The sequence below is a fragment of the Necator americanus genome, chromosome II (assembly GCF_031761385.1).
Source record: "Necator americanus strain Aroian chromosome II, whole genome shotgun sequence".
Lineage (NCBI taxonomy): Eukaryota > Metazoa > Nematoda > Chromadorea > Rhabditida > Ancylostomatidae > Necator > Necator americanus.
Genome location: NC_087372.1, coordinates 29,495,616 through 29,508,107, shown reverse-complemented (window position 1 = coordinate 29,508,107; position 12,492 = coordinate 29,495,616). Strand labels below are relative to the sequence as shown.

The following is a 12,492-nucleotide window of genomic DNA, read 5'->3' as shown; positions in this document are numbered from 1 at the left end:
CCTTAGGGAAATTAAACGGGGATCCTCATGGGAGTACAGGCTCGATATGCTAATCCGACCGCTATCTCATCCATTCCCCCCACGCACTTGGCACAACAACCTTTTTTCCGTGGGTAGCTTTCATTGCGTATGCGGAGTGTTCGCCATCAATACATTTCTCTGAAGTGAACGGGCAGAAATCTTCTCATCTGAGCTTTTCCTGAGATTTTGCGGATTTGAAAAAGCCAATAATTTTCCCAATCTAATCTCTTCACAGTGGAAGAACATGCGTGTGATGGAACGGAAGTATGAAGCTGATCGATAAGTAATTTGGTTTTTTACTGAAATTTAAACTTGCGCAAGAAAAAAATGTTTAGAGTTATGTAATAAATTACTTGGGAGAGTCTACCTTCCTTAACAAGATAATGTATTAGATTTTCTATGCTAAGTTAATCTTTGTTAAATTTTAGATCAATATAGTAGTCGGACTTATAAAATAAATTGATTTGTAAGAAAAATTTAAAAGTGATACAAAATCTAAAGTTGAACTTCAGAACACAAGGTGATTTTTGAAGAAAAAATCGAGGAGAGGATTTATCTGAGAAGCTAAACACGACCGCTGAAGTAAAACGAAAAGAAAAACACTATCCAACTGCGAAAACACGACCCCACTCTAAAAATCGACGAAGGCCGACTTTAGAACCCTCCACAAGTCCTCAGCTTTGCTGGAGAACATAAAATTAGCACTTTCACTTGTAACTTTATAACGGGCTGAGTGTGTTATACGGGAGTAGGAGTTCAAAAAGAAATATTCACGATCAGATTTGTTTCACATTTTTTTTTGGCATTTTCAAACTTCAAATTTCAAACTACAAAGGCGAATTAGTGCAGAAGGGCTTTTTAGAAAAACTAGACGAGTCACATCGATCTGTTAAACAATAACAGTCAGTTTAGGATATATGATTTAGTGCTGCGCTAATTGGTTCACGGAAGCACTACGCCCACCTGCTTCCGCTGCGGTTGCGTCGCGTTAGTCTCGTTGAACATATTAAACGATGACCGTATGTATTCAAAGAAAAAAACTTTCGCAAATATGCGAATAATAAAAATAATAATTTGGTATGTATGATATAAATGAAACCATAGATAAGTTATAACGTGTGCAAATGATAAGGATGTATAAGTATATAATAAATATAATAAAAACAAATAGGCTTTGTCGGGAAGTGTGGGACGAAGTAGAAATGAAGTACAAAGTATGAAAAATTTTTATTCTAGAGCATTTTTACAATGTTACTCTAAGAAATCGTAGTGACCACAGGCCGCATGGTGCTTCACTCGTCAATTACAACAAGAAAAGAAGACAAACTACAAAACTAAAGTCACAGACTGTATGCATGTAGTTAGCCCCTACGTAAGCACATAGGTGCATTCAAAAACACTGAGAGAGAAGCAAGAAGCAAGGAGACAACAGAAGAAATCCCAACTCCAACTGAAAGGAAAAAAGTTCCATTCATTATGTGAGAATTCCAGCGATGCTGTACAGATCGAAATAAAGAGAAACGTGTTCGGAAAATGTTCAGATTTTCAGCCAGTTGGTTAGTAAAGTTCAAGCTTAAAGGCATCACTCCACGAATCACACCCTGGGGTGGTGCGGATTTCAGGTGGGTTATGCCTATACGGGGTCGTAGATTATGGGGAGGGAGGTGATTCCGTCCATTTCTTCCTAATTGCCGTAAAAAACGGCCCGGAAGATACGGCGCCGCACAGGGCTGGCGCGCTCCAATCGAACTCCTTGTAGAAAATAGTGCGCCTGAACGCTCGAAGCCGTATCTTCCGGGCCGTTTTCTACGGCAATTAGGAAGAAATGAACGGAATCACCCTACTTCCCATAATCTACGACCCCGTATACGAATACTCCACCGGAAATCCGTACCACTCCAGATTCGTGGGGTAATGCCTTTAGCGCATGTGATTTCCGTTACCTAAATCAAAAAACATCTTCTAAGAACGAGCAATACTTGAAGTTACTGTGAGCAGAATGTAGATTCATCGGAAGCATTCGAAAAATATAAAATTTGGAAATTTTGGACCTGTGGAGGTTCCTTGCGTTCGCTAGATATCATCCCTTTCTTCTAGAAACCGCAAGCTTTTGAAATTTTTGTAGTACAGCTTTCTACTATACCCAAAACAATGTATTATAAATATAAATCAATCCATAAAGTAGGAAAAAGGGTTGTGAATTGAGAGAAATGAGTGCCTTTTCTCTTCCAGCAGTAGAAAAGCGATATACCTTAACCGTAAACTCTAAGTGCTCTTGTAAAATACGACTGGAATAAAAATAATTAAAATTTCGAATAATTAATGGTAAAATTCATCAATTACAAGATTTTTTTCACAAATTACTTCAGAACATTTTATACCTCAGAACATTTTATTTTAACTGTTCGCTAGGCCAGGATTGTTTTCTAGAGCGTGACTGTGCTGAGCTTCGAAGATTTTGCCAACCAAATTTCACATGTTTTCTGATATTATACGGTAGAATCGCTAATTCTTCGACAGAAGACGAAAAAGACGCGGATTCGCGTCTTTTACGTCTTTTTTTCATAACTCACCTCAATTTGATCTTTATTATAAGATCTACACATCAATAGATTCGTGAGCGCAAGCTCTACCGATTGAATATAATTAGAACTTTCAAAACCTATCAAGGAAACAGTTTCCGAAACATTACCTGCGGGAACATATTAACAAGGCTGAGTCCGAGATAATTGCGCCCCAAGGATATAGAATGTATGCATATTACATATCATATACATATATTATAAGCGGTGAATACAGAGAATTCCGAGCTAGTCTACGTGAAAAATAATTTCCTAAACTTAGTTCAATATGGAAACGGTGGTCTTTCGGAAAATTGGCATCCAAGGGGAAAAATAAGCTTCATCTCTCTCCTTACTGGGAGAGGCGATGGGGAGAAGTCGAGATGCGCTCGGCAACTTCAGCTTAATCAAATCCGGCAACGAGTAGGAGTAGGTAATAGCTAGGTCATAAAAGCTCCGTATCCCCGCAATCGACGATATCCCCTCCGAAATGATGTCAAGCCACGTTGAACTCGAAAAACAACGGGTTCAATACCAGTGATAGGCGCTAAAGTATATTAAGCTTCAATGCAAGGTGAATGGGGAATAAATAGAAGATAAAATTCTGAGAAAGTGTGGTTGAGTCGAAAATTTGAGATGAGAGATGAATACAAGAGTTCGCAGAATCCGAGTAATCCGTACTTTTATGACTACTGGTCGGACGCCCTGCTATCGACTTAAAATGACTGCAGTACTCGCTCGACCCACCTGATCACCCCTCAATCAAACATTGTACTTTATTAACTTATTTATGTACTTAACAAACCATGATTGATGGATAAGGGATAAAGTTTCTGGAGTTGATAAGTCGATCAATCCACTTGACATACCTCGTTCACTTTAATTCAGAATCTTTTGAGGTCAACGACCGTGTAACTGGCCTATGCAACGACTTGCCGGGGCTAGCTGATGTGTCAGGTCTGTGTTTTTATCCTCCCAGACAAGTCTGTACCAATTTATCGACCCCGGAGGGATGGAAGGCTTGGTGAGCTCTAGGACGGATTCGAACCTCGGATGATCCTCCAGAGAGAGTGGAAGCTCTTTCCGAGTGCACTACTCCCCCCCCCCCCCCCTGGAATGACTACTCTTATCAAGTGAGGTGACAGAAACTGATAGCAGCTGAGACAGCTGAGCTCATCCTAAAGGCAAAGTTCCGTATTATTTCCATACTTACTGTTGCTATTATGTTACATCATTCAGTTCTTAAGAAAAAAAAAACTAGGAGAGAGGAGATGATTAAAATGTTGCTAAACCAACAGTAGGTTTTCCCCAGGTGTCGTTTTGGTCGTACGAGACTTCCTCGTAACGTTAGCATTTTATCACTACAATCCTCTCAGTACTTTTTTCCACTTTTTAAAATTTTGTCTCCAGTGTCCTCGTCTCGTTCGAAAGCGGAGAAATACAGTATTTCCCTGCGGTGTAGCCCTAAAAAAACCATGATTATCTTTTCTAATGATGTGAATTTAGATGGATAGCATTGTTGATTTTCACGATGTTGGCAACACAGAAAAGCTTATTCCTATTTCTTTTGCGAAACTTAGCTTCGGGTTTCTTTGGCAGATTTCCTTGACGAATAGAAGTTTCTAAAGAAATTCTTTGAAAAAATTCCCTCCTACATACACGAGTACTTATTATTCCTACACTAGACCAAATCAACTTTGACTCAGGCATACCTCTAATACATTACGTTGAAACTCATTACAAGTATTTTCAGAAAGTCATTATCCATCGTAGAAAAGATATTCTAAATTTGCAGATGTTGAAATTTTCAATCAACATGGAATGGAGGTTTCAAAATTGAATACGAGCTGAAAACGGCACATTATTCTCGTTTTTACGTTTCGCTTTTGTGCCTAATGAAAGCCGCTAATAAAAATTCCAATACGTATCTACAGTACTCCTTTTCAAGTTAACACTAAGTCCTGATCAAAATCTTAGTGATAACGTTTCCAATTAGTTCAAAAGCTCTCTCACAAACAAAAGCAAAACTTCGATCTAAAAGAAACGTACGCCGCAATTTTCAGAAAAGGTTCGAAAAGGTAGAAAAGGTAGGTACGGTAGAAAAGGTTCGAAAAGTAGCTTGCAAGTACATATCACAGCAAAAGAAGCGTAGATCTTTGCAAACTCTGAAAATATACGGCTCAGGAGCGGCGGATTGATCATTTTACTAGACAAAGCAACCCCTTACACTTTTACGGATAATAAAATGAGAGCGCATACACTGGGGTGCATAACATGCCAAATTACGTATAAACATAAATAAATGTGACCCCATGTAATATAAATATAAACGTATATGAACACAAATAAATTTGCCAAGTAAACTGATCGCTCCGGTGCGCTTGACCTCTGATCCTGATTTCCAGATGAATTTGTACGATTTAGAATTTAGATTTAGAATTGGAAAAATAGCGGTGAATTGCGTCTTTAGCTGAGAATGAAAAAATAAAAATGTGAGAGTAACATAATGAAAAGAGAATAAGAAATGAGAAAAATGTGACGAATCATGAGTTGCTCCTGCTGCAGCCCCGTAAGGAAAAGCGACTGAAAGTTGAGTCCTGTAAAGAAATCCCAACAATGAATAATCCATTACCAGTAACAATCACCCGGTTCTAATATGTCAAACAATCCACCGTAGCGGAAAAAAGTCTTGTCCCCACATAGTTGTGCGTTCTCTGTTACATTTAGAACATGTTGGTAAGGTTTTTTTTAAAATCGGTGCATTGACAAAACGACAGTAATCTCACTAGATTTTTCGCCTCCGCAGCATCACGAAAAAATGTTGAAGGTGCCAACGATGACGGAAATATGATGAACGAGAAAGGGAAACATTCATGAGAAGAAGAAGGGAACAAAAAGGATTTCCATCGGAACATTTCGATTGGATGATTAATTATGGATGAATGTCCCACTCCACCGACTCAGTACGATTACCTCTGCAAATTTTGAATAGAAAAACATGAAAGTATGTCAGACTCTTAAACTTAGAGCGGAATAAATAAGAAATAAACAAGAAAAGGAAGATATGCAAAAAAAATATGGAAACAAAGCTATTCACATCATAACCTATGTAACTACGGACCATTATTGTCAACTCGATTTTCTTTTCTCCTCTTTTCTCAAGTAGAAAAATCGCCAGAGATGAAAAGCATGAGTCTTATCCGTGAATCCTTATCGTTTCCTGGGGGATCGCTGGTGAACGGAGTTAATTAATTAAGCAAAGGAAGACAGTTCAGATGTTAACTTTCAAGAACTCCATTGTATTAAATTTTCTTCACCTACACACAGACGGAGTCTGTAAAAATTTAGAGTAGTCTTTTTGCTTTGTTTGATAGTGTGGATAAAATAAATAAAAAATAAAAATAAAAAAATAAAATAAAAATAAATTATAAAAAGTCTGACGTTGATCAATTCCTATGATGAGCATGTTAAATGCATGATTAATTCATTATTTGTTTATTTATTTATTATTATTACAAACACTAATGAAAGCCTGAGACACTGTTAACAATCTTGTACCAGAACTTGAATCAGCTGGTATGATGCGCGAGATTTTGATGGTTCTAGAATTTACCTCGACGTTATTAGTGAGGTTAGATGCACAATATCCATTTGTTATCCAGCAGAACAACTGTAATTTTTCCAAGCAATTTTCTTCATTTTTTGTATTTTTTTTTTTGCTTTCATCAACATTTCCTTTTCTGATGATCAGGTCTGAACTCAAATTATTGAGCTATTGGTGGGAATGAGGTTTTAAAAAGCTTGCCGTAGGATTACGAATGTCTACAATTATCTGCTTGAACGTGGACACTTGAACGCTGCAAGAAGCTCGATCGTCAAAATCCAAAAAGTCGCAATAATTTGAACCACGAGTATATTTCCCAAGAATACAAGTTTGTGTTCATTCTTCACTTTGCCAGGAAAGAATATTTGAAATTACTATCAAATCCTTTGTAGGGGAGAGTACATATCTCTCTTCTAGAATAATTGTTATTTGTTCAGAACGTCGATAAACTTGCTCGCACTATACGGTGGAAAAACAAAAATTCTGAAAAGTTTGAAGAAAAAACGAAGACGTGATTTCGCATTATCATGCCGAAGCGAGGACGTAGTCAAAATGTCCGCAAAACTTTTACAAATTACGACCTTTAGTGGATTTATTTTCTATCGCGAACACTCCTTGAAATATTGGAAAGAAATGGAACGAAGGTCACGAGAAAATCCAAACGATTGGTTGCTCTTAACAGAAAATGAAAGGAAAGAACACAAAAAATTGTATTTATTTCAAATAAATAAAGAGATGAATGTGTGGGCAAAGACACAAAAATTGTTCAGTTTTTTCTTTCGCACATCCCTTAAATTATTATGTTGAAAATTTTAATATGTAGAACGTATGTAGGTAGCTAGTAAAACGTTGGATAAGCTAGGTTTTTCAAAAATAAACGAAGTAAAAAATTCACGAAGATGTGATAGAAAATCTCCTTCTCTCCAGAAGGAAAAGATAGGATTGGTAGTCGATGAAGAAAAAAAATAAAAATAAACTAAATATGAAAGAGAAACACATGTCTACGATGCTGCAGCGTCGAGATGACAACGAGAGACTGGTCGAGTGTGTAGGCGGCACCCAGCAGCACTTATTTGCATCTACACATAAATCCGCATAATACTTTGCTATAAAGGCGCTATTGATGGCTACTATTAATGTTGCATAATCAGAAGACCGATGGACATAAAAAAGAAACGTATTTCCGCAGAACACGCCCTTTACTGTTTTCATCAGAAGATTTAAGGAAAAAAAACTGCAGTTGAAATGTGATAGAACTAAAAATATAAGGGAAAGAGGTCATTACTACGTCTACGTGGTCGTTGGCTCGAAACCGCCCCCGCAGCAACCAAGGTTCCCAACCTTTCGGGATCGATAACCTTATAGCAGACCCGACTGGGAGCACATGGAGCACTGACGTGCTTAAAATCATTTAAAAATCTTCAAATCATTGGAAGGCTTCAAACGCGTCCGAACGTTTCCGAATTGAACGAGTTCGCAAATCCCAAAGAAAGTCCCCAACACCAGCCATTTTATTTTTTATTATTTGAAAACGTGGCTCGTACCGTAACTATTTCTTTGTTTCGGATACCGTGCAATCTCGTGCAATCAGAAAAGCAGAGTTTTTGGTTTATTGCTGCAGACCGTGTATGCATATCTTCATTTGCGTTATTTATATTTTTGCTTCATCTATTTTTCATTTACTACTAATTACACGTGGTCAGAAGTGACTGTTTAATTGTAACGTAAGTACCACTTTATTGAATAACAATTCAGGAGCAAAAATAGCCATAATAGCAAAAATAATGATTCAATTACATAAACGTGCCACAATCCGCTATACTTTTAGATTTCAAGCTGCAAACCATGAAAAACTACTTAAAAACTACTTTCTTTACGCAAAAACCATTTTTATGTATAGTTCAAGGGCTGGTGTAGTGTAGCGGTTAGAGATTCCGCTTCCTGCACGATCGATCGGAGATTCGAATCCGCCCTAGTGCTCAACAAGCCTTTCATCCCTCCGGGGTCGATAAATTGGTACCAGACTTGTCTGGGAGGATAAAAACACTGACTTGACACATCGGCTAGCCACCGCAAGTCATTGTATAGGCCAGTTACACGTTCGTGAACCTCAAACGATTCTGAATTGAAATGAACGTGGGGGCGCATCCCAAGCGGATTGATTAACGCCAGGAAATTTATCCTTTTAATTTTATGTGTAGTTCATTTTCATGGGGATTTTTCATGGAGTCTATTAGAACAACTAGCGTTCTTACAACGAAATTTTTTGTACTGTATCCTTATCCTTATTATTATTGTAATTATTATATATATATAGGTTGAAATTTGATTTGTTGTCTGAGTTCCGGCTGAAATGAGTCTACTCCAAGACTGCGATAAACACAATGAAAAAAACGGAGCGTGTAGCGATACACGCTATGTACCCATACTCATCCTATACGTACTTTATCTATGTAGATTAGTTCCCATAAACCTCATCAAGTAGTCATAAATGTGTGGATCAGGGAAATTAGTCTGGATGAATTAATAGAGTGTCATCTGTCAAGTAGTGAATACCATATTATGTTGACTCCGGTGAATAAGAGATAAAGTTTACTGGAAATGACTACCTTCTCGCTAATGCGATTAGCTGATTAAGGGTAGCGCAAAAAAGGGGAAAAACATCTTAATGCTATAGAAGGCTTACATAGTTCTCATCATTTCTACAAAACAAATCTTGAAACAGCTGCACAACGTTCTCGATTTCAAAAAAACCTTTCTCGAATTTTTCAAAACGCTACTTCCCACAGAAAAGGGTACAAACATTTTTTAACATTGATAGAATCAATGTTAAAAAATGTTTGTACCCTTTTTCTGCTGCAAATCCTACCTCACGCCTCAAAGCGGCGCAGCGGTGGCCCTGACCGTCGCGCAGCTATGGTGGCGAGACTTCGTCTCGGCAGGTTCAACTTGCCAAACTTCATGCCCCAAAGGTGTCCGGCTAGTAGCCCGGTCCTTGGGCCAAGGCTACAGGCTAGCTAAGTGAGGAGGTGGTACGGCGATTCCGGTGCCAGGCTGCTAGCTTGCTAGTGCGACAAGCCGACCGAGGACAACACCCCCCGTCGCGCCATACTGCAAATGTCTACTATGTGTTCTTCAGAAGCTAGGGCGTACCCCAGAAGCGACGCGCATTGCCCTCGCCTGGACAATGTGGCAAATATGCTAGGGCTACCGGCTGGAGGACGGAGCCGGCCAAAGAAGTTAGTCCGCCATCGCCAGCAACATCCAGTGCGCTTGGCAACACTTAACGTTGGGACGCTTACTGGAAGAAGTCGTGAACTGGCAGATAGTCTCAGAAAACGCCGTGTTGACATATGTTGTGTACAAGAGACTCGCAGGAAAGGCTCCAAATCAAGGGAATTAGGCGATGGCTACAAGCTCATCTACCACGGCACATCAAATCGCAATGGCGTTGGTATCATATTGAACGAGTCGTTTAGAAACAGCGTCACAGTAGTGGATCGACTATCGGATCGCCTGATAGCTGCAAAAGTAGACACAGGAGAAGTGGAATTGCGAGTCGTCTCTGCTTATGCGCCACAGGCGGGCTGTAGTGAAGAAGAGAAGGCAAGCTTTTGGGAGGATCTGGAGCAGTACGTCCAATCCCTGGAAGGCGAAGAAGTACTTCTAATCGGAGGAGACTTCAACGGACGTGTCGGTTCTCGGAAAGACGGGTTCGAGAGTTGTCATGGTGGATACGGCTATGGAGCTCGTAACGACTACGGGTTGCGAATCCTGGAGTATGCTGTTGCAAGTGACTTGATCATTGCTAACACGCACTATCGGAAAAGAAAATCGCATTTGATCACGTACACCAGCGGCGGTCGTGAAACACAAATAGATTTCTGGATGTTACGCCGACGAGATCTGCAGGATTCAAAAGTCATCCCTACAGACCACGTCGCTGCCCAACACCATCTGCTCGTTACGGACTTGAAAATCTCCCGTCCAAGGAAGAGACATCCAAGGACTGAAACACAGCGCATCAAATGGTGGAATCTGAAGGATCGAAAGGAGGTATTTTTCGCGTCCGTGGCTCCATCTACACTTCCCCACCCTACTCGTAGTGTGGAGGAAATGTGGTCGTCTACTTCCAGCGTTATACGCTTGACCGCGGAGAACACTCTGGGAAAGACGACTCTAGGTAAGCCCAAAGTACAAAAGGCTACGTGGTTTTGGAACGAGGAAGTTCAGGCGGCAATTCATGAAAAGAAGTCCAAGTATAATCTCTGGTGGAGGACGCGTCAGCCTAAAGATCGGGGTGCTTACCTAGCGGCGAAGAGGGAGGCTAAGAAGGCAGTCTCCAAGGCGAAGCCGGACCGCTACAAGGCTGTGTACGACATGCTTGATACCGGAGAAGGCGAGCGGGCAGTGTATCGTTTAGTCAGAGCGCGTCATCGCTCAACGTTGGATATGGACCACACCAAGATCGTTAAGGGAGCTGATGGAGCCGTTCTGCGCCGCTCTGGTCAGATCCTGGAGAGGTGGCGAGAGTACTACAATCACTTGTGTAACGAAGAGTTCTGTCATCCTCCCATCCCAACTGTTTCCAGCGTCGAGGGTCCTGTTCTACCAATTACTGTCGTCGAAATCAGTGCTGTCCTCGCAAAAATGAAGTCGAACAAGGCTTTCCGGTCTTGGTGACATACCTACTGATGTCTGAAAGCTGCTAGGAGATCGAGGGTCCGTGTGGCTCGCAACTCTATTTAACAAGATCGTTGCAGAAGGACGGACTCCAGACGTTTGGCAAACTTCCGTGACCGTGCCTGTCTGGAAAGGGAAAGGAGACATTGCTGACTGCACCTCGTACAGGCCTATACGACTGCTGTGCCATACGATGAAGGTTTTTGAGCGTGTCCTTGAAGCTCGTCTGAGAAAAATTGTTAGCGTTTCACTCAACCAGTGCGGCTTTGTGAAGGACTGCAGCACTGCTATCCATGCTGTCCGAATCCTCCTGGAGAAATATCGTAAGAAGAACCGCAGTGTGCATCTTGCTTTTCTCGAGAAAGCTTTCGACCGTGTCCCACATGAGCTGTTATGGATGTCCATGAGGTCGCATAAAGTACCAGAAGAATATGTGCGGTGGACGAAGCTGCTTTATGCGAAGCCTACTAGCGTTGTACGATGTGCTGCTGGAACAAGCAGGCCATTCCCTGTACAAGTAGGGGTACATCAGAGTTCATCCCTCTCACCTCTGCTGTTCATACTGTGCATGGACACGATAACGAAGGAAATCCAGAAGCAGCATCCGTGGACTCTACTCTTTGCCGACGATGTCATGCTCGCGTCGGAGTCTCGAGATGATCTTCAGAAACAAGTACCTTGGATCCAAAGTGACTTCCACAGGCGACATTGATCAAGAAGGTCGATCACGTGTTAATGCGGCATGGATGAAATGGAAAATGGCAACAGGGGCACTGTGCGACAAGAAAGTCCCTGTTCGACTGAAGTCGAAGATCTACAGGACGGCTGTGCGTCCTGTTGCCCTCTGCGGATGCGAGTGCTGGCCGACGACGAAAGCCTTGGAAAGAGTGCTGCACGCTATGGAGATGCGGATGTTGAGGTGGACGATAGGTGTAACGCTAAAGTATCCAACGACACTGTACGTTCCATTTTCGGCGTCGTCCCGATAACTGAGAAGATAAAGGAGATTGAGATGGTTTGGTCACGTCTTGCGGCAGGAGGAAGATTCTGTTGCCAAAACCGCTCTGAAGCTCGACGTTTCAGGAGTGAGGCCGCGTGGGAGGCCAAAGATTCGCTGGTTAGACCGTGTGAAGCTGGATATGATAGATGCACGTTTGTGTACGGCTGATGCAATGGATAGAACCAAATGGAAGAGAAGAAGCAGAAAAGCGGACCCTGCAACAACGCGGGACAAACGCTAGGAAGAAGAAGAAGAAGAATCACTTAGATACAAATATATAGTATATAAGCAATATATGCGAGATGTGTAATATAAATATAAATATTAGGAACTAGAAAGGAAAAAGCAGGGTTTTTTTTTTGTAAAATTATCAAATTTAAACTTGTTTGGAAACCTGAAATCACTGATGCTTCATAGTCAATGTACAGTCGGCGCCGAATATGTTCAACCGGGTGGTCGCGACGCTCTTGCCGCAAAACACCCTTCTCCTCTCTGTGGGATTCACTTTTCAGATTGAAGAAATGCGGAAGAGAAAGGAGGTGTACCAGGCAGAGAAAGTGCGTACATGGCAACAGATTTGTTACGTTAAAGTTAGCTTTATATAGGAACACCTTTTTTTAGTG

The 12,492-nt window shown here is 41.0% G+C and overlaps 3 protein-coding genes across 3 annotated transcripts; all 3 read left to right on the top strand.

Moving 5' to 3' along the window:
- Positions 1-9,312: 9,312 nt before the first annotated feature.
- RB195_019885 (uncharacterized protein) lies at positions 9,313-10,869 on the top strand (the record flags this gene model as incomplete). The annotated part of the gene is made up of 1 exon (XM_064187940.1): positions 9,313-10,869. One exon carries the CDS (start codon positions 9,313-9,315, stop codon positions 10,867-10,869), a length of 1,557 nt encoding a protein of 518 aa, XP_064043821.1.
- Positions 10,870-11,062: 193 nt separating this feature from the next.
- On the top strand, positions 11,063-11,581 carry RB195_019884 (uncharacterized protein; the record flags this gene model as incomplete). Its single annotated transcript, XM_064187939.1, has 1 exon — positions 11,063-11,581. The coding sequence occupies one exon, from the start codon at positions 11,063-11,065 to the stop codon at positions 11,579-11,581; it is 519 nt and encodes a 172-aa protein (XP_064043820.1).
- A 30-nt stretch (positions 11,582-11,611) lies between these two features.
- Positions 11,612-12,037, top strand: RB195_019883 (uncharacterized protein; the record flags this gene model as incomplete). The annotated part of the gene is made up of 1 exon (XM_064187938.1): positions 11,612-12,037. One exon carries the CDS (start codon positions 11,612-11,614, stop codon positions 12,035-12,037), a length of 426 nt encoding a protein of 141 aa, XP_064043819.1.
- Between the last annotated feature and the right edge of the window lie 455 nt (positions 12,038-12,492).